This window comes from Oryzias latipes, chromosome 15 (assembly GCF_002234675.1).
Source record: "Oryzias latipes chromosome 15, ASM223467v1".
Classification (NCBI taxonomy): Eukaryota; Metazoa; Chordata; class Actinopteri; order Beloniformes; family Adrianichthyidae; genus Oryzias; species Oryzias latipes.
The window spans coordinates 24,954,436-24,976,804 of NC_019873.2; the positions used below are offsets into that span (position 1 = coordinate 24,954,436).

At 38.1% G+C, this 22,369-nt stretch overlaps 2 protein-coding genes across 8 annotated transcripts in view; one reads left to right on the forward strand and one right to left on the reverse strand.

Moving 5' to 3' along the window:
- Positions 1-4,427, forward strand: part of adgrb3 (adhesion G protein-coupled receptor B3) — a 112,036-nt gene extending 107,609 nt beyond the window's left edge. For 5 of the 7 annotated variants that reach the window (XM_023963026.1, XM_023963024.1, XM_023963025.1 and 2 more), the window contains 4 exons: positions 455-1,131; positions 1,220-1,255; positions 2,036-2,140; positions 3,359-4,427. In XM_023963026.1, the coding sequence (XP_023818794.1) occupies positions 455-1,131; positions 1,220-1,255; positions 2,036-2,140; positions 3,359-3,547 (1,007 nt within the window). In that variant the 3' untranslated portion in view covers positions 3,548-4,427. The remainder of the gene's footprint in view (positions 1-454; positions 1,132-1,219; positions 1,256-2,035; positions 2,141-3,358) is intronic. The other 2 variants (XM_023963028.1, XM_023963027.1) reach the window with 1 other exon arrangement.
- A 9,019-nt stretch (positions 4,428-13,446) lies between these two features.
- Positions 13,447-22,369, reverse strand: part of lmbrd1 (LMBR1 domain containing 1) — a 50,984-nt gene continuing 42,061 nt past the window's right edge. Inside the window, exons 15-16 of the mRNA XM_011484562.3 lie at positions 14,997-15,088; positions 13,447-14,687 (exon numbers count right to left, since the gene is read on the reverse strand). Coding sequence (XP_011482864.1) covers positions 14,577-14,687; positions 14,997-15,088 — 203 coding nt within the window. The 3' untranslated portion in view covers positions 13,447-14,576. The remainder of the gene's footprint in view (positions 14,688-14,996; positions 15,089-22,369) is intronic.

A 22,369-nucleotide genomic window follows, 5' to 3' on the forward strand; every position in this document is an offset into this window, starting at 1 on the left:
AGCAGTAGTTTGCGAATGCATGACTGGAATAAAAGACTTCTTGGATCTGTGGTTACTGGCTGTCTGTTCCTTTCACAATAAGAATGTATAAATGTTTAAAACTTGCATCATTTTTTTAACAAAACGGCATCAGACTGCTTTTCTCTTGTGTACACTTATATTTAATGTACCAACACAAAGAAAGCACACGTTTCTTCTCAGTGGATCTTTTTTATAAATAAAATCATTGAGTTATTTAATGTACAGAAGAAAGTTTTTTACATTGGCAGTTTAAAATTATTTACGCTGTCAATGCATCTTTTTGTTCTCAGTACTATAAATGACTTGTTAAATCTTAAGACCTGTATAAACTCATCCATTCTTTAGGTCTTGCCAAAAATACTAAAAAAATAGACGGTAAAGCAGCTTTATGACTAAAAACCTCAGCTAATGTCATTATTGCTTTTCCCCGCAGCGCTTCATAAAGACATGGGCTCCTGTCGCGCAGCCACTATTACAGGCACCCTCTCCCGAATTTCCCTAAATGATGAGGAGGATGAGAAGGGCCCTGAAGGCCTCAACTACTCCACTTTGCCTGGAAATATCATCTCCAAAGTGATAATCCAGCAGCCTTCAGCTTTGCACATGCCAATGGGGGTGGGGGATTTAAAAGAGCAGTGCCTGGCAGACAGCAATGCTGACATGCGGCGCACGGTTTACCTGTGCACAGACGATGCTGTGCGCCAGAGCGACCAAAGCATGGGTGGCCACGACATGGAGGGCCATCCAATGCAGGGTCAGATGATGGAGACAGACTACATAGTCATGCCTCGCGCCTCCGCAGCAATGTCAGGATCGGGTAACGTGCCTACTTTACTGAAAGAGGACACCAAGATGAACATCACAATGGACACGCTTCCACACGAGAGGCTGATGCATTACAAGATGGGCCCTGACTTCAATATTGGCTCGTCAGGCATGGACCACATGAATGTGAACCTGGAGCAGCATTACCCGGGCATTCAGGAGCAGAAGCAAAGCCTGCCCTTTGAACCTCGCACAGCTGTCAAGAACTTCCTCGCTGAGATGGAGGAGGCTGGGGGGCTTTCTAGATCCGAGACTGGGTCCACAATATCCATGAGCTCCCTGGAGGTACAGATTGCAATTTGGTGCAAAGAGAGCAGATTTAGTCTATTAATATAGATCTAAACTGACAATAACTTGACTGTTTTATTTACAGAGAAGAAAGTCACGATATTCTGATCTGGACTTTGAGGTACGTACAAACACTTGTCTCATCTGTTGTTCACACATCCAAGAAAACAGCATTTTTTTTCCTCGCAGTTGTGTTTGTCATTTGATTTACTCGTGCTTGATGAACCTCTTAACATTATTGGAGTTTCAAAGCCTTGCCTCAACAAGATTTATTGGCATGCTGTGTGGTTAAGGTAAAAGCAAAGCTTTCAACTGACAAACAGGGCTACAGTTGTCATCAAACCTTTTATCTTCCTCCATCTCCTTCATCCATTAGCTATATGTTGATTTTTTAAACTTTATGCTTTTAAAGCCATTTGCTCATTTCACGTCTGATTTTATCACTGATTATATTGGCTTGCAAACACGTATCGAAGTTTCAATCACTTCCTTTGCATTGATAAATCAGGCTTTTTCTGCATATATATTAAAAATCCCTGTCAAAATACAGGAAACATGGCCTTTGGCAGCTGGGAGCTGCTTTTGTTTTAGCTGAGACAGTAACCACCACTTTAAATGGAGGGTTTGTGCCAAAGTTTGATCACCAGGATTTCCCTTAGCCTGACAAATCAATTGATCAACTTGGGAATTATATTTATGCCTTACTTTAATTTAGTTGGTGTATCCTTTATTTTGGCTTTCACTGGTATATATGCAGATGTAAGTAGATTTGTTTTCAAACCTGGCCTATAAGTAAACTACCATGACACTGACTAATTGATCAGAGTTGGAGGGGGTGGAGAGGAAGATGCATTTCCATTATTGGCTGTCAATACCAAAGCAAAAACCCTTGCCATTGCAGAAAGTCATGCACACCAGGAAAAGACACATGGAGCTGTTCCAGGAACTGAATCAGAAATTTCAAACCCTGGACCGATTTCGAGACATACCAAATATGGGCAGCATGGTGAGTAACAGGAAACCAGGGGGGTGGCTGTCAGCCAGCTAAAGAAAGCAATAATCAAACATTTACCATAGATATTCGGTGCAGGGCACCTTATGTGTGGTTGTGCAAATAAGTATGTCACTAAATTGTGCCGTTGCTGTTACCATGGGCCCATCAGCAACTAAGGGGCTCCCCCTAAAAGAAACATTTCTTAACAAGGCCAGTCTTAATAAAAGGGACCTTTGGCAGTTTTGCTGTTATTAGGTGCATCCATTCCAATGCAAGGCCACTTTTATTTACACACGCATTTATCTACTTAGCAATCCCATCTTTTTCGTTCTTCCATTAATGCATGGCAGATTATTTAATCTATCAACATTACTACTAGACTATGCACATTCTGTATTTTTGAGCGGTTCCTTTACAGCGTCTGTGAAAAGTTCCTTTGATTTAGAAAAACCCGGTTAATTATGCAAATTCTCCCTGACCTTGCTGCAAACCCAAAGTCTCACCATATGTCTCCACACCTGGATGGAGCTGTAGACGAAAGTGGAAGTCAGCCTTTCATGGTCTGTTTGAGTCAAGTAGCATTTTTTTCTCTCTCTGTCTTTGCTGGTTTCTTTTTTTCTTCCTTCCTCCCTATTTGAGGGCAAACAGTAGTAATTGAGCTGCTCACCCCGCACAGTTATAGAATAAAACCACGTCAGTGATGCAGTAACCTTTTGGTTGCATAGGATCTTTTTTCACTTACATTGCTATCACCCCTGCAGCACAATGCGATTTTAGGTCCGTTGCTTAGTTACAGTGCAAGTTCTTTTCTGTAGAACAAGGATAACTATTCACTTCTCCCTTTTTTCCATTTTTTCTTTCTTTCTTTCTAAATGAATCTCCTGCAGAGCTGGCAGCAGGCATTAGTATCCATTTTATACTCCCTGATGAGGAGTTGCTTCTCTCCCATATTTGCAATAGTTTCTTTGGGACTGTCGGCGAGAGCACATTTGGAGAAATGGTTCACACATCCTGCTCTAGTTTCTGAGCATAGTCACACAGTTTTGCTCAATTATTGCTCTAAGCATGCTCCCATTTATAAAGCGACAATTGTTTGGTGTTTCATACTTCCTCCAGGATGAAGTCATTATTGATAGTTAGATGTGATGGGAGTTCTTTTAAACAGTCTGTCTTTTGCAGCAAAAGAATTGTCATGAAACTAATGTCAAACCCTGCTGGCAATGTTCACAGGATAAGGCAATGCCAAAACAAAACCCATGGGAGAGCTACAACCCAGCCTGTGAGTACCAGAACTACGCCACTATGAATGTACTAGAATCTGACACCAAGGACTCACTGGAGATGACGCCTGCGGAGTGGGAGAAGTGTGTCAACTTACCCTTAGATGTCCAGGAAGGAGACTTCCAAACAGAGGTCTAGAGGGTGCAGAAGGAGAAAATGCAAACTAGGAAAGGAGGAGAAGGGGATGTATTTTGCACTGAATAAAGCAACAGACTTTTCTAACAGCCTTGGCATACATATCTGGATCTTACGAGTGTGGCAGGGACATTATGTGCCAATACAATATAGAGACTGGTGAGAGGAGAAGAAAAAAAAAAGAAAAAAAAAAGGGGATTAAAAACATCAGTGTTACTTTTTGTATTCTCACTAGTGTACTTAGTGTGGGGCAGCCTGGTGTACAATACTTACCATCATGTGTTTCAAATTATCTGTTGAAGAATTGGCTGGAAAAGAGATAAAGTTAAAGAAAAAAAATCAAAACTCTTATGGAATCATGAAAACTCACAAAGCAAATGACACGCCATGTCGGCCCAGCTTCATCAGGTCTGGTTTTGATTTCCTAAAACTGGACCTGGGAGCACAATGTATATATTTATGCAGGTTTTTAAAAAGTTTATAACAGTCTGTTTGGCCATTACTACACTTTTTACTTTATAATATAAAACATGGGAGGCAAAGAGAATTTTTCTGTCATATTAAAATGAATGTTTGTCAAGCTACATTCTTCATTGCTTTAAATGCAATAAAGATAATACTCACTTTTATATAAATAATATATTTCACAACTTTAATACTGCAGAACCTGCTTGAAGAATCCCAGCAAGCTCTCTCATCTGCAGCTCTGTATAAATATTTAAAAACAAAATGTTGTATGGTGTAAATAAACCTTTGTCTACATATGTTTTACTTGTGCCAATTTATTTTAATGAGAAAAAATGCCAACCTGATCAAAAGTTATAGCGAAAAATGTTAACATTTGAAATGGAATGTAAATAAAAGAGGAAATATGTTCGTACTGCCTCAGAGGTCGTGTCAAGTTTATGTTGTGTGTCTGTTGTGAATGAATGACTAATCATATTAGCTTCAAAAATATTTAATCTTGAATTGCAAATACTGTCTCAGCAGTATTTCTGGATTTTGTTATTTTTTTCTGCACGGTTGTCCCAAAACTGAGAACTTCTCACTGAAAAGGTTTTGATGATTTATCGCCTCAGGTTTTCTTAAAGTTATGTAAAAAAAACTTTTTTTCTGCAGCTGAACCTCTGTACCATTTTCTGCTTCACTTCAGAAATCCTCCCACCATATCCAATTTATGAATTTGGCTTGGAAACATTTTAACTCCTAATATGTCTCCGTGCCTCCAGACGGTTCTCCAGATAAGATCAGCTTTCTCAGTCAGATGGGTCCAGACAGTGCTAATGGGAGAAGGCTGCCAGAGCTGAGAGAAAATCTTGTTTGCTGTCTGGTGATGTGTGCAGTATGGCTGCCACTCCGGCAGTGAGAGCGCCTGTGCGTGTTAACCCTCCCCTGCAGGAAGCGAGCGGGGGAGCCGGAGGAGCAGCAGCAGGAGGAGGAGGAGGAGTGACTGGATCATCAGAGAAGACCGAACGTGCAAAGCGAAAAACGGGGAAGTCAAACAATAAAAGCAGACGAGCTCAAATGAGGACCCCTGAGCTGAGACGTCACTGCAGCAAATGAAGACAAAGCTAAAGCTACGGATAGACGTTAATGTGTGAATCCCAGAGCTTTTCGAGGGAGACCAGCCGACATAATTAGGTTGATTGTAAACAGTTCTGTTAAGTATACTTCAAGAAATGCTCATTTTCTGTTGTTTTCCATGTTTTATAAAATAAATTTACTCAAAGCAGGATCTAACATATTACTAACAATACTTCAAAAGCTGAGTTAACACAGAGGGTTCAAACAGCTTTGGCTGTGTTTGCAATGCCAATTAAAATAAAAACAATAATTATATTGCGCAATACTATCATAAAATTTCTAGTGCTAAGGCCGTAGTGCAGAAGTAGAGCGGGTAGATCGCAGGTTTGGTTCCTGCCTTGCCCAGCCATGTTTAAGAGCCCTTGGGCAAGACACTGAACTCCAGGTAGCTCCTGGTGGTTATAGGTTGGCAGTGGAGCCGCCATTAGTGTGTGAATGTGTGGGTGACTGTGATTGTTAAACGCTTTGGACCTTTAGGGAAGGTGGTAAAGCGCTATGTAAGTACAAACCATTTATGTATTTATTTGTGTATTTTTATAAAAAAATAATAAAACGTGATGTTTCTCATTTCTTTACACTTTATCTTTCTTCTAAAGGAGACAGGATAAAGATAATGACATTTTGCTTCAGTTATTAATATTTTCTCACAGTTGCTTGAAACCTCTTCAGACAATAACTTCCTGTTTTGTCCAACTTGTAACATAACAGTCTTTGTTTTGACCTTACACCAAAGTCTCTAGAGGTGATTCGTTTAGTTTGCATCTATCCAGCTCATTCACACTGCAATGACAGAAGCAAACTGTTGTTTGACATTGTTTGCTATACACTTTTCATAAAAATGTCATAGAATTCAGGATAAACGGATCTCTTTTTCCAACTGAGACATGTAGACTTAGCGTGAGAGATGTAACTACTTTTTCAGAGTAGCTGAAGAGTTCAATATAAATGCTATTATTTTGCATTAATTGTCCTTTTACATAATCATGCTTCATTTTTCATTACAATTGTTTTCTAAATGTGTTTATTGGAGACTGTGTTCAGACTACCCTCAGTTCTTCTACAATAATGATCAGATTTTGATTGGACAGAAAATCCATACTGAGTCATTTTCTTTTCTATTTTTGGTAAAGCCATCTTTTTAGAGTCAATTTTAGTAAAAAGAGTTGGTCACGCAACAAAACAATGACCCTTGTGAGCAAATTTAAAAAGAAAATGTGAAAAAAGTCTCTTATAATGTCATTTAGATATCAAATCCAATTCCTCCTGAACACTTTGTGTAATTAAAGGTAAAAAAAGATTAAAAGCAGTATTTAGTGACTGTAATCTTTTTTTCTTTTGAACTGTAAATGTGTCTGAATTTGTCTTCTGCTTTCTCACACTGGACTTTTCTTCAGCAAAGCCGTTTGGAAGGCAAGTGAACGTCTTGAAAGCCAATTTGAAAAGAGGAGCAAAAACAAAATCAGACAAAAGGATTCAAGCGTCTTCTTGGTTTGCAGCTTCACGCTGGAAAGTTCATTTATTTGGTAAAATGTGGTTAAATATTGAGCCAGTTTTTAAGAGATTGTTTTTTTTCACTGTAAAGCTACGTTCACAATGTCCTTGGCAACATGCTTTCAAGATGCCATTTTCAATGAGAAGTCCATGCACGCTTTTTTTTTGTGTCTCCACATTCAAAACTCTCACGTTCACGCATAGCTACACACATTTTTAGAGCGTTTTTGGGCTCTACCTACCAAACGTGAAGGACACTTGCTTACGGTTAAACCAGGTGTAAATTTGTCCAATCAGGGATTCAACTTAGGCAGTGAGGTTTTGTATGATGTCCCTTTTACATCACATATGTATACATACATACATATTCAAAATTGTTCATGGAGGAGAAATTATTAATTGTGGTTTGTTCCAGGCAGGAATTCTATGACATCAACTCTTTCATAAATCAGAATGGAGCTGTGTAAGAAAAAGCCTGGAGCAAGATTTGCCAGAGTTGCACCGCTTTGACATTTCGCACCAAACCTCTTCCAACTGTAGGTGGTGCTCTAGTTAACAGCGGCAACAGAAAAAGAAGAAAATGTCCCTCCTTGCTTGTCCAGTGTGTTTTTCAATATATGCTAACTACTCTTTCCCTTTTGTACATTTTGTTTGGGTTGGAAAAGTTTAGTTTTAGAAATGCTCCTGTTCTTCGTTACAAGTTTGTCAGCTGCATATCAGGGACATAAACCTTTGACATCAGCTCTCAACAGGTCTGGGATTTCATGAGAGTGAAAGCAATTAGAGTACAAGGAACTGCCTGTCAAGTTTAACACTGTGCCCATTTCAAAGTACAGTGGCTCTTTGAAGAGGGATACTTTGTGGTTATGACTTGAGCTGACCTTTAAAAAAAATTAATTGAGATTGAATTGACGTTAGAAATTCAAAACTGATTTATCAGATCCATAAATTTGTTTTCTTTTTATAATGATTGGTCATATTTGATTATCATGGAGAAAACTGTCCAGTTTTTTTAGTGCAAGAATATCTAAATTTTAGAAATGAAAGTTTAAACTACGTTTAGTTTAACTCACTATTTGAATATAATAGAATTATGTAAAATTTTTAATTGAGTTGTTATTGCTTTTGTCTGCAGGCATCAGTTTATATCAAGTATGCAAACTTATGGGAGCAAAAAGTGATTGTTTTAGGGTTAAGAGTTAAGACTTAAAGTTCAAGCAAATTATTTAGATACCAAATTTACAGGATCCCTGGCACATGACAAAAGCTGGAAACATGATTTAAAGTATTGCAAAAGAACAACATTTTTCCAATCAAACCATCTTACAAAATATCTTTTGGAGGGCTGACGTTTAGTGGTCATTGCAGGTAAAATCCATCCTGTTTCAATCACCCAAGTATTTAGTGTCAAAATCGAGCTTTGGTAAGAAAAACAAAAGGCTTTTCACATAACTGATGACCGGATAAACATTTTTTCATAACCCATAAAGACATTCAAACCAACAATAGCCAAGTTTCCATCAAAGTTAAATAAAAATAAATGTGAACAAGATATTTTCCAATAAATGTCTAAATGTTTTAATAAGCTCTGTCGGGAGGAGACACTATGGACAACATGGTTCTGCATGAATGTACCTTTAAAATGAAAAACAAAATGTTAGAAGTGAAAGCAGCAACTTCCAGGAAACAAAGATGAGAGTGGATATAATATTTCACAATGGAGCAAAAGGAGGATGGTGGTATGACTTGTGAGAGGTCACAGTGGACAAACATTTAAACTTCAGTCTTTAGAGAACAGCAGGGTAGCTGAGTTTAACATTTAAAGTTCAATAAGATCCATCACTCAAGCTGCCATTGATGGTGGAAGTGTTTGGATCCATTTTGAGTTGAACATCTATCTAAACACTGGAGAAGCAGAGCACGTGACTAACTAGACTAATAAAAACTAACATCTGAATCTGGAAACTGACGACTCGGACCTTGGAAATGTACAGTGAAGGTTAATCGATGGATGGGAAGCATCTGTTGATTACAAATGAAGCCAGGTGTGAACAAACCAATACAAAGAGCCGAGCAGCAACTAAAATCCCAGAATGCAGGGGAAAAACAGTGTGACCACTGACAGATGGTGAATAACACTGATTACCCCCTCATCATGGTGCTGTTAGAGGGCAGGAGAAGTTCGGTAGCAAGTGAACAGAGGTTCATAAAAGTCAGTGAGTTCAATGAAAGAATATGTTTGAAAAATTAGGATTTGAGTGAGTTTGAAACAAATCTAATTCCAAACGATTAGATGGGACCATCTCCAAAACTTAGAATCTTGCGAGTTATTCCCAGTCTGCAGTATCAAATCCCTTGGGATGAGAATTGATGAAAAAGAACCGGGACATGGGTGACTAAGACTCACTGATTGATACACTAAGGCAGTAAAGGCTGGCCTGGCACTTGTTGTGCAATCCAAAAGACGAGTTACTGCAGCCCAGATTTGTGAAGAAGTTCATGCTGGTTCTGATATAAAGGTGTTGGATCACACAGTTCATCCTGGTCTGTCGTGTAAAGACGCTGTAAACCCAGCAGAGTGCTCATCCTGAACCCGGTCCGTTTCTGAAAAGACCAAAACCTTGAGCATTTGAACTGGACCAAAGAGGAATAAAGGAGAGTGGCAAATTTTACTTCTAGCTGTGGAAGGTGCATGATGCACCAGAGAAACATATGGAGCCAGGATATACTGCTGTGCACAAAGGTAGAGTGGTTGACCTCTGAAAGCAGGTTCAATGTCCAAAGATTCCATCCATCCATTTTCAGAACCCACTGAATTCCTTTCAGGGTCAAGGGTCGCTTGATCTAACCCAGCTACTGTTGTGTGAAGGCAAAGTATGCCCTGGACAAGTTGCCAGTCTGTTAAAGGGCCACACACTCACGTTCACACCTAGGGTCAATTTAGAATCCTCAAATAACCTACAAAGCATGTTTTTGGACCATGGGAGGAAGTCAGAGTGCACAAGGTTTACGTCCAAAACTCCACCTGGAAAGGTCCCTACTGGGATTCAAATCAGAGCCTTATCACTGTGAGGTGAGAGCACTAACCACTATACAACCGTGCAGCCTGCCTAAATAATTGATCCTTGGCTAGTATGGCAACTGAGCCTCCTTTAGAGTATGAAGTGTGTCCAAATGGAAGTGTGACTGTTGGGTTTTGAAGAAGGCAGAAAGGTACTGTGCAGGTATATTCCATTTACCGCTTACCAAACTGCTGCCTGCAGTGGACTGGATAACTATCTACCCTACCTTTGCCTGACATCAGCTGTGAAATGCTCTAGCAACCCTGTGACCCTAAAGGGGATTAAGTGGGTTTGGAAAATGGATGGATGGAATGAATTAATTCTGTGTATACATTTCGTTATGTACACTTTCATTAAATGGCTTAGCCTTGTGTTCTTTTAACTCTTTAACACCGTAGATGTCGCCAATGATACGTAAATAATGTGTGCTCTTTGACATGCTGTGACTGTTCACTGTGTGAATCAGTTGATTCAGACATGAGGAAAAGTGGCTTGTCATATCGCCTTTGCTCCAGTATGCAACACATTACTAAACGTTGCATAGCTGAAGCCCAGCAAAGCTGAAGCCCAGCAAAGCAGCCTTGTGCTTATATGCAACACTACAGTAGTGAAGGGTTTACGTAATCGACGTAAATCAATGAAATTCTGTTGTAAAAAAAGGCTGTGTCGCTAGTATCCACTGGAATTATGTTCTTTGGGTCAAAGATTAGAGAGTAAGGGTAGACAAAAGAATGTCAACATTGGAGCTAAAACTCAGGTGTTAAAGGGTAAAGCAGGATGATGAGACCTGTCCCAGCACAAAATAGTACAGGAATAATTTCAGGTGTTTAGTAGAGTTCTAAATTCCCAAGATAATCACACATTTGGTACCTGCTGCTCATTTCTTATGGTCTAAATTTTTTTACTTTAGAATCTGAGCTTTAGTGTATACACTATAATTCAGGTTTTAAACCAACCCAATCAAAATTCATATAAGGGCCCCACATGGGAATGTGATAGTTAAATAATTTCCCAAAATACATATAAAGACTTTAAGGACTCAGGTACTTCCTCCCCTGTGGAAGAGTTCCTGGAAAAAATATTTCACTTGCACGAAGACTTTTCCTAGATTATACATCATTATATTTAAAGGAAGATGGAGAATTGAAAAATTCATTAGAAAAAGAAGAAAAAGGGCATAAAGAAGCATCGACGATCAACCAAAGATGCCAAGAGAGCTGCAAGAGGGAACAGCAGCACACAGCAGCATCGTAGCCCTCTTTCAGACTTCCTTATCCACAAGGACCCTGGAGACATTCAGAGAGACCCTTGTTGAGAAGCTGGCAGAGTTGGCATCTCAATCCACAGCTGAGCCCACGGTTTCTCCTGCTTCAGTCACAACACATCACAGGCTCATTCACATTAGCAGAGACAGCACAATGGGAGGGCTCAACTGCAGACTGTGCCCTGCCAAAACTCCTGTGAGTGTACTTCCTGTAACATGTCTTTGTGCTTTGTTAGAATTCAAATTCAAAGCCTGACACATTGACAAAAACCCACAAGGAGTTTAAGCACAAGTTTTACTTTTATCCTAGTTCCACATTGGCTCCACATTATTTATTTATTTATTTATATATATATATATATATATATGTATATATATATATATATATATATATATATATATATATATATATATATATATATATATATATATATATATATATATATATATATATATATATAAATGAATGAATCGGTTAGTTCAAAAGGGGCCCAAGTACATAATTGTTCAAAATAGAAATATTATATGTTCTATAGTTTTCAAGGGAAAAGCTATCTGATTATGTGATTATGTGCAAAAAAGTCCCAAGTCCGTTGTAATGTATTGACTATGCTTGACATTTAAGAAGCAGTAAGTGCAAAATATCTGGACTTGGGCCTGCCTCTCTTGCATGGGTTTTGGTTTATCCCATAGATGGCAGCACTAGTTATCCAATTTGGCAGCGCCCCTGTTTAATTCAAGAAGGGCCCAAGTCCAGAGTCTTTAGTTTGCTAGTCCTCTGAAACTATAAAAGTGCGTTGCTTCATATCATAGCATTTGGAAGCTATAAACTGGTGCTAAATCTGGGTAAAGTATTAATCATTTGGAGTAGCCTCCCTTTAAGCTATGCAATTAAAATCAGTTCCTGGAAAAACAAACCTCTTGGACCTGGGCCCCCTTTGAACTAACCAACTCATGCATCTATATCTATCTATCTATCTATCTATCTATCTATCTATCTATCTATCTATCTATCTATCTATCTATCTATCTATCTATCTATCTATCTATCTATCTATCTATCTATCTATCTATCTATCTATCTATACTACAATGAGAAAAATCATTGTTTTTATATTCTTAAACTATAAGAAGTGCAATTAACTACATACACTGTTTTTTAAAGCAAAAATATTGAAAAATAATAAAAAATTGTGTCCATTTTTTTCTTTATTTTGGATAAAAAATAGAATTGCTAAAAGTCACTAGGTAGCTCGGTTGGTAAGGTGAGAGGCTACAATGCAGGAATCCACGGTACGATTCCCGGAGGGCAATTACCATACCAATGGCGAGCAATTAACATCACTCAGTGAGGGTCCTTAGGCAAGACCTTAACGCTACTGCCTCCCGGGCGCGGCTCAGCAGCTCACCGCTCCATGAGGGGATGGGTCAAATGCGGAGAAGAATTTCCCCATTGTGGGATGAATAAAGTATCAATTAAGTGTTTCTGAAACTATGTTGTAACATTTTCTGCCACACTTTGACCATTTTTTGCTCAGATCCTTCAAATAATACTGGTACGTATTCTACCGTTCAATATTTCCTCAGTGTGTGCTTCGTCTTCTCAAATCTGATTCAAACTAAACCCATTGACTGTATATGAGAACTGGACTGAGTGACCCCGTCTCGCAGGATGTATCTGCTGTCTCCAGGAAGCCAAAGTCCCATAAACTTCTATTGAGAAATAAACAGCTTTTCGTTTTTTTGTTTTCCACATCTCGTCTTCTTACGTGTTTAGGTACTTTGTTTCCCAGCCATCAGTAAAGGATCACCTCTCCTTAAAGGCGAACATTTAGTAACCTCCAAAAGGTAGGCTGAAGACATTAAAGACATTCTTAAGGAGCTTCTTCCTTGCCATACTATTAAACTTTATTCTGAATGGTTTCTGGCTTATTATCTGAACAGCCTTGATGTTTTTCTTTCACTGAGGTCCCTTTAGCTTTTGTGAACTAAAACCAACACTGCAGATTGCTGTCAGCCTGACATCTTTAATGCTTCAAAGAGATTGCGTTTTTTTTCTTCTAAGTAATCTTTTCATTGCATTGCAAGAAACCAAAATGTAGAAGTTTTCCATTTAATATTAGACAGGTGAACATTTTTCCCTTTGTTCTGAACATTTTGAATAAAATAAAAGGTAGCATATTTTTGATACACCTACCGGTAATTGCAAAGGTCAAATGGTTTAAACTACAAGATATTTGACATTTAGCCCAAAAAAGTTCAACGAGCAACTCAAAACAATATACTCTATACGTTTTTTTTTTCTTCAACTTTCAGCCATTTCAACTTGACTTTTTGCATCTAAACTGTCACAAAATTGTTTCAGGCAGGGAAAGAGGAAATCAAATACAATGAAAGTCACATTTTCACACTAAAACCTGAACTCTTGGAAGGAAGTGTGCTTTGACAAACTCACAAAAAAAAAGTAAAAGAAAACAAAAACAAAAAAAACAGACAGAAGGTTATGGTGGATATCTGAAATTGCTTTATTTCTTTAAATACAAGAAGTGTTAGTTAATAATTCAACTTCAATAACATGAATTATGGTTGCCGTACCAACAGCTAGTGGAGACATGTTTTCCACATTCTAACTGCACTTTTTATTTGCTTCTCTCCTCTGATGTCAGGGAACAAAACAAAACAGACGTCTCAGAGCAAAAATATGTGACGAACAGGCGGTTCCTATAGAAACTAAAGCCAAACAGTTGGGAAAAGGAGGAGTGCGCACATCATAGAGACATACATTCATGTGGCACAAATGTTTGGTTTCTGCAGACAGATGTCCTTTTTATTTTTCAACAGAAAATAATGGTGTGTTTAAAAGTGTCACAGAGCTGCAGTTGATGCAATACAACAAATATGAATCATACATCTCCTCTTAGTTCTCATTTCCTCACAGCACAGATGACAAGCGGTTGTTAGATATTTGTACCGGTAATTAAAAGTCACAAACGTTTGGAACCTCAAACAAAGCAGATGATACAAATCCTTTTCATTTCACATAAAAAGCTGTTTTGAAGGTGAATTAGTGCTTCAGAAACAATGGTGGCAAAAGCTAGATGGAAAAAGCAAGTAGGGTCAAATCCATCAAAGTTGTGTGCAATCTTTAAAAACAACAATAAAAGAGAAAAACAATGATAGCATGAATGTTTTCAACTCATAGGAATCTATTTTTTTAAGAAAATCAGTTTTTCTGATTTCTAACTGAAAGGATTTAGAAAGAATTAAAAATACTTTTGTTTGTGTGTACAAAAATAATAGTTTTAGATTAGTTTAGGTTTTCATCTTTGCTGAAGCAATAAACGTCTGGAACCTCACAAGCGATCAATCGCTGTCAAGTGAATTCTCCGGGTAAGACTGAGTTAGAGTAAACTCCAAGATTCCCAAAGTCATCAATAATGAAGACGGAAAACAACAAATGGTCTGAGCTGCCCTATTAAGTGGGGTTTATGTGTCAGTTTAAATCAACGCTGGAATCCAGCTGTCAATTACCCAGAATGCTCCCTAAAGGACACAGACACACACACAAACAGAAATGAACTGTAATTTTAAATATCTACATACCAGATACAAGAACTAGTCATGTTTGTTTTTAATGCACATATTCATCATCACTTATGTCAGAGTCGTCAGCTTCCACCTCTCCTTCAATCACAGACTTCTTCCCTCTGCAGCAGGACACCACCAGACCGATGAGGAAAGCCTACAGCGAACAATAGCATTTAAAATAAACATATACTGTGTATATATATATATATATTTTTCAGAGTAGAAACTGATTGACTTATGTGGAAGTTAAGTTGTCTTTCCTGTCTAGTAGAATTATTTCATTGAGGTTTGTTCAAAATGTCAAACATTTATTGAATTGCATTTGAATCATCTTTCGGTATAAGGTTGTTTTTTTTAAACAAAATATTTGGTTGCGTTACCTTTGAATCTTTTAAATGTTTACTATTTTTATCTTATAAATTCTTTTCCATCTCACTAGATGAATATTAAGGCTGTGACTTACCCCAATGAAGGCCCAGTTACCAAAGTAATAGATGGTGCTGAAAAACCAGAACTTGTGGAGGAAAAGATACGTTCTTGTCATGGTGCACTGGTCTGAAAAAGAGAGAAAAGTACAATGAAAAACTGGTGTATTAGAAAGTTAAAAAAAAGTACACACAAAACATTTGAAAATTTCAAGCAATGAAACAATTGTTCTCATCTTTTTAATTCCATCTTTCCTACTTGAGTGGAGAGGTTTACTGTGTTGGAGCCACACATCCACCGATACGTGCTGTTTATGATTTGACCGTGTTTTTAACGTGTCTGAACTCACATAAGAAATGCGACCATTAATACACAGAAAGGCGCCTCAGGCACATTTATGCAAACCAAAAGAAACAAGCAGCACCCAGAAGAAAGAAAAACTGTGTTAGTGTCTGTGGAAATACTGATAAAGCGATAAAGAATAGAGAAAGGCTGTAAACACACTAAAAAGAAGACACAGACAGATTGTAACGGTTGTAAACCAGACGCTTCATGTTAGCTTTAAGACGAGAGTTTGCTTTTTTTTTAATGAAATGCATGCCTTGAACTGACAGATCTATAATGATCATCATCGCAGTGGTAACTGCAGTCATTACCAATGCAGCAAAACTTCTGAACAGGATCTCTCCTCAGAGAGTCTGAACAGAATCGAGTCAGTGCAGAATGCAAATGGAAAAAACAGATACTTGGAAAGAGTTTGAACGAGTCGTCAACAAATCAGATTTAATCTTACTGTTGTTTTATTTAATATATAATAAACTAAATCATCGTAGTATCACAGTAAATCATTTTTTATGACTTAGTTTTTCTCACTACAGCTAAAGACAAATGACAGAAAAGTTCCTAAGCTGAGTCTTTCCTTTCTATGGGTGGTTTAATTTTGGCACGCAGAGGGAATGTGTGTGACGTCAAAAACGGGAAAGTGCTTATGGTACGTGTGCGGCGTTGGAGCCTTTCATCGGAAACTCAACCGTCTTAGAGGAAAAACAGAAGTAGAGGAAAACTAACTCTTTCCTTCCGATCAAATTCATATAATGAGATGTGTCACACACAGCATCACTTCATGAGAGGAGAGAAAATTTACAAAGCTGAAGCGAGGATGCTCCGACTATGTTGGAGAGCCATCTGGAGCATTATCACTAAACCTGCTGAGCTCCTCCTATCACACTGTTCCTCACACAACTCCTCACACTGACTTGAACCCCATGTGCAGAGCAGGCAGACTCCTACAAAACTGCATGGCATCGAGGCCCAAAGAAAAACCTTTGGGAAGATTTCAACGTATTTCCCAGCAGACCATTTATAGAACCACAAAAACTCAGTTCAACACCACCTTGAGAAAATAAAAAGTCCTAATTTCTGTGACTCCACCTCTTCTTTCTAAACCGTCTATAGTTCTGCAGCTGTTTTGCTGAACCGCCAGACTCTGAGTGAGACTTACAGATGGTTCACAACAGTGGTCTGCCTAAATATATTTGACCAGCTTCACCTTGACATCCTTATTGTTCTTTTAAAAGAGCACGAGGCAGTGGGAGTTTAGGGAATTTCACCTCCACTCCTGATATCTGGGTTTACAGTGCCCTTGTGTAGTATTATTCATCATGTATACCTTTCATCCACGCACATGAAAAACATGCATGAAACCCGTGCACAAGCCGTGTGCTCCTTTGAAAGCCTCTCCATCAGCCAGCACTCCTCCAGCATCACTGTTCTCTTGATCTGGAAACGCGGTAAGGCACTTTCACCTAAGTGTCCTTTGAGGATGCTGATGTTCCTTCAACAGAATTGGTTTGAAAACCTCCGTCTTCTTATATTGGTCTTGGTCATGAAAGTTTTACAAAAAAAAAAATTTTTGGAGCAGACAATATATATCGTGTAGTGGCGAGATTCTGCAAATGCAGACACAAAAGACAGCTAACACTCAGGTAATCTGCTATGAGTTGACCTAACAGAAACCCCAGATCATACCAAGAAACCTTAAAAAGCACCTAACTTTAACAAAATACATTCAGGTGGATGTTGTGCAAAATATTAGACTAGAAAAAGGAGGTTTCTTCTCTCTTTGATTGACAGAAATACCAGGTCGCTAAAATCTAGATAATGCTAAAAATCAGTAAAGAAAGTTGAAGTTTCTGCAAAAATCAAGATAAGCAGCTTTTCTAGAATAATTGATACCTATTGACATGCTCCATTGACGTGGTTTTGAGGAAGGCTCCAGCTGAGAATTGCTTGAGTGGCTGAAACTATAAAGACAACGCATACATTTGTGACTGTCTCTGCCTTGCAGCTTCTAAAGACAAGGCTGTGGAAACTGGCAAGTTGCTAGGAAACTGACAGCAGTCTGAAGTATAAAAATACTCCTGTTTGTCCGGATGTTTTCACTATAGGGAATTAATATATAATGTTTCTAGGGTCAACGCAAACCTCTGATCACAGATAAAAGTCACCCTAAAGTAACAAAGACTTTTTGTATAAATAAAGGATTAACTGATGAAAAAAAGCAAACAAATGGTCAGGGAAAACAGAAGAGTGAGAGGGCACTTTTATTATGGCAAAACTACATTTTGTTGGGTAAATTTGTTGATATTGATTGTGCTTTGAAATAAAAATTATTTAAGTAGAAAAAACAAAAGGTTTTGGTCCACCATAAATCTGGGGATCCTCAAATTTAGCTTTAGATTCAGACTTACATTATAAATGAACAGTTTCCCAAGCAATTTCTTCATCCAAGCATTGGATTAAGAGAAAACAGAGGCAAAGGTACAAACAGGGTAAAAGATTAATAACATTTTTTAATTTTGGTAAACCGAAAATAATCTTTTTTTTTGTTTTTTTCATTTTAATAATCTGGGGAAAAAAACACTGATGAGTACAGCTCTGAGCCTGAGTCAGGGGAAGGTAATGAGTTAATTAGTTAGATAAGGGGTGGAATGACTGAAGATGGACATGATGTGACAACAGAAATGTAATGAAACAGAGGGAACAAGAGATGGAGGACTAATTAAAATGATCCGAAAACTGGTTCCATTAACAGTCCACAAAATATGAAACTAAATGAAAAAAAAATGCATACTGAACTAAAATGACAACAAAATGGATAACTCATTTAAAGCTGGTGCCAAATACAAAACCAACACGTTTTCTATTAATTCAAATAAATATAAAGATTTGTTATAAATCCAGACAACTAAATAATCTGATGAGGAGATCTGAGATAACTGCTGCAGAGGAGCTTAATCTGGGTGTATCCCTGCTGTGCAGCAAGTAAAATAAAGTCCAGAAGCTGCAACCTTCAACTCCTTTGAAGAAAAGACAAACAAATAAATACAAATAAAAAAAGACTCTTCAATAAATGTAATGCAGAAGAGAACTTTAGGCTTTGATTTTCTGGGCCACGTCTGCTAATTGCTGAGGATTCATTGAAGGCAGATAATGGGGATTTTGGCACAGCCCACTTGCTCACCAATATGTTGTTGCCATTACCCCACTGCGTCCAGCTGGCTAATCAGTCTCCTGCTTGACTTCTACCCTTTTCTAGGCCAGAAGTGATACAATGGATTAATTCAAAGAGAAGTCTCTCTTTAGTCTGATTCTAGAATGTGCTCACACATGAATGTCCATCTTTACATCTTTGCAATGATGGTATGTTTAAATGTTTTCTCCTTACAGTAAAATCATTGCTTGATTTAGACCAATGACACCAAATACCCTTTCAAAATTATAGTTATTTTTTATTGTTATGCACTGTTAGAAGAGCCCAACAAACAGTCGTAATAACCAATCATTACTCTACCGAAGTCCCTGTCTGACAGCTCCACAAGCTACATGTTCAAAAACAAGATCACTTACAGAAAGTCCATTCATTCTTTCATGAGAAATTTGAGCCAAATGTGTAATAATTCAGACAGACAGAGCAGATTGACAAAAACTATTGCTGTTATACATCAGAATGGTTTAGGCCAGACACACACCCCGGTACAACGGCTTCACAAGGTCTAAAGACAACCAAAACATACAATTGACGTACATCATCAGAACATGAACGATGGGACAATGGATTTATATGATGGTGCTGACAGAAAAACAAAGTAGGTTACGACAATTAGATGTCTTGTTTTCATTCCCATTTTTGTAAAAAGTGTTTGTACAGTGTGCTTTATCTCTGTAACATCTGAGTTTAAGTTTAATCTAAGTTTAAACTACTTTTTATAAAGTACTTCTCGTAACTACACATTCCTTTCACTCTTGCATCCAGTTCAAGATTAAAAAGGAAAATACACAATAATATTTAATGTTTGGCCTCCAAAATGAAAGGCATTTATTCAACAATACATTAAGTGTAACAATAAAATCTGTCCAACTCAAGAGACTCTTTCTCCCATCGGTCTGTTGAGGACAAGCAAGGACAAAAAAAAAAAAAAAGGACTGTGTTGATTATGAAAACAGTTGGAAAATGATGCAGGGATGTAACTGAAGGACATGCTGACATTCTGGAGCTGTGTTTGGTTCTGCTAGGGTTTGATAAAACCTCTAACAAGAGGGAAGAGCTCCAGAGTTTGTCAGCTAGTTCAGATCAATACTGCCGTGTTTTGAGGGTCTTAAACTTCCTCGGTGGAATGGGATTACTGTGTTTACATCAAATGAAACCAACAGCACAAGGAGCGAAAACTTACACGGGGCTAATGAACTTGAGTCTGTGGCTGAGGAATTACCCTATAAATATGTACAAGGTCCAAGTGAAAGTAGGTTGTGGGGTTAATTTTCTCTACAGGTTGGAGTCTGATCTTTGCTCCTCCTGCCAGCCAACTTCACAGGGAAAATGCTGTTCCTTTTGAACAAGACTGTATCAATTACACAGTGAGGGCTGATCGAGCTGACACTGTCTCTTTTTTGACATGCAGCTTTGTCTTCCTGCTTCTAGACAAACCATTAAGTTTCTGTCTGCCTCAGCTCCTGATAGGCTTTTCTCCTTTTGTTCAATTTCACTCAAGTTTGATTTCAAACTTTTTCACACGACCTTTGCGTTTGTAATTAGTGTAAATGCAGTGGGCATGCAGACATCTGTTGTTCTTTACAGCTCACACCGCTTCCACACAGTTTTGACCAAATCCCTCTATCTCCTTTAGGCTCTTTTGTATTCAAGTGGAGGAGACTGCTCCCAGACCATGCCACAAATAAGTGCAGTCGTTTTTTGCACTTAGCGCCTTGTCCACCACTGATCAATCAAACTGCCTTGGAGTCATTAGAGACACACCAACCTCCAGTTTCAGGCAATGGAGTGTCTATTCAGTGGACAACATTTCAGGAGGTTGTGAAGGAATGCACCAGTGTTTTCTGATCTTTAACTTTAGTTTTTTTTAAGGCAGTGGTGTTAAACTGAAATAAGAAAAAACAAAAAATAATTCTCACAGCTGCTCCTGGAAATGCCATTCGTCATGCAGGGTTCTTCAAATCATGCACACGAGTAGCAAGCTCTGCAGTGGTTGCTGAGAAATGTTTTACTTGTTGTCAATAACAAGCCTGTGACAAGAGCTACAGGACCCAGACATTCTCTGGGTTGTCAGGGCAACAGGTCAAAAGTCTTTAAGGACAAAAATGTTTCAGGTGCTGATGTCTTCCACAGTACCTCACTTCTTGACAGGTTTATTTTTAGTCTATGTAATTCCTTTATGATGACAATAACAACATAATTACAAATTGTGAACATAAGTAGATCAACTGGTTGTGACATAAGTGATAAATGCAACCCACGTAGGGCTGCACGATATGAGGAAAACTCGCGGTATGCGATATTTGTAATTAATATTGCGATAACGATATAAATTGCGGTATATAAACAAATAGCAAAAAAAACAAAAACATAATTTCCATTTCACTGCAACAGTTTAAAAATTATACTCCAAATGACCCTTGTCGACTTAGGGGGCAAACATCAAACATAAAACGGCTCATCTGATTGATCAAAAACGTAAACGGGTCCTTCTGATTGGTTAAATGCTTAAAGGGATTTATTTCATTTGTTCAATATTTCAAGCTGCCATGAGTTTGTTTTAGCACATTTAAGGTAACCATTTATTGCGATTTTTGCCGTCTTTTGCGGTATGCATATTGCACAGCTTGATTTCGCGATAACGATATATTTGCGGTATATTGTGCAGGCCTACTGCAGAGTCCTAACCTGTCCAGATCTTAAGGGTTCTTGGACTGACATCAACATTTTTACAAATTAAATGTCCCCAGCTGACATTTCGCCTGTTTCTTTTGGACAGTTGAGGGATGAGATGATGTCGCAGCTTTTGTCTTTTTTCTTTACAACTAACTGAAAGGCAGGATGAAGTAGAGCAGGTGTGAAATGTGAGACTTGGGTCCAAAAAGCTGGTTTTCTTCTAATTGCCTTAGAGTGTGAATCTTCCAAAAGTTCTGTCCTGGAAATGTTTGATTTTAGTTTTCATCTTATTCCTGTGGAACCCTTAAAAATGAAAAAAAAAACATATGGCACGCCTCCGTTTCACCTACTTCATCCTTACTTTACCCTTGCGTGTATTTTAACTGTTTGCTAAAATCTGTTGCATGTCCGTAGACAAAAAAATGTAAATGAACATTTCGCTCTACGGTCTCACAGACCGTTCTACGACAGGCCACCTTTTTGCCCAGTGCAGGTTTGCCCCTTCTTTGCCCGTATCCATCTGTATCGACTAAGGCTTTGAGGTGTGAAATGTTAGCTGCTAAACCGTTATTTGTTGAGCCTCTTGTTAAGAATCAATGTGTTCTACTTTGCTAAGAAAATGGGTATTTCTGACATAATTAAAAGGAAAAGGACTGTATTCTTACATGAAAAAAAGGTTCTCTATGAATTAAGAAAAGAAGATTCTTTTTAATCACATTTCAATAAAGAGCTTCACCTGTTACATCCAAATGCCGATTAGAGATTGTATTCATGCATGTGTTGTCTCAGCTTGACATTTCCTCTTGAACATGGCAGGTGGTACAACGGCTGTTATGAAAGCAGGAGCTGTTTTCAAGATGGCCACCAAAAAAAAGAAAAATCTTTCAAGCTGCTCAAATGAGAAGTTAGAAATTCTGTCCAAGTAATTGTAGCACCTGTAAACTAAGAAAATTATGGAAGTTCTGGAGAACCTGAAATAAGCTTTCAACCCTTTATGACTCCAATATTCTCAGAAAAGGCGCTCAAGTAAACTATCATGAGGAAGCAGTGCAGAATCACAGCTAAATCTCCTTTGGCTGAATTGTTAGACTTAAGCAGAAAAATGAGAGCAACAACAGAAAATTAATTTCCATAATGCTGTCAGTATTGAAGCATTACAGGATTATTTTTGGTCTATGTAATTC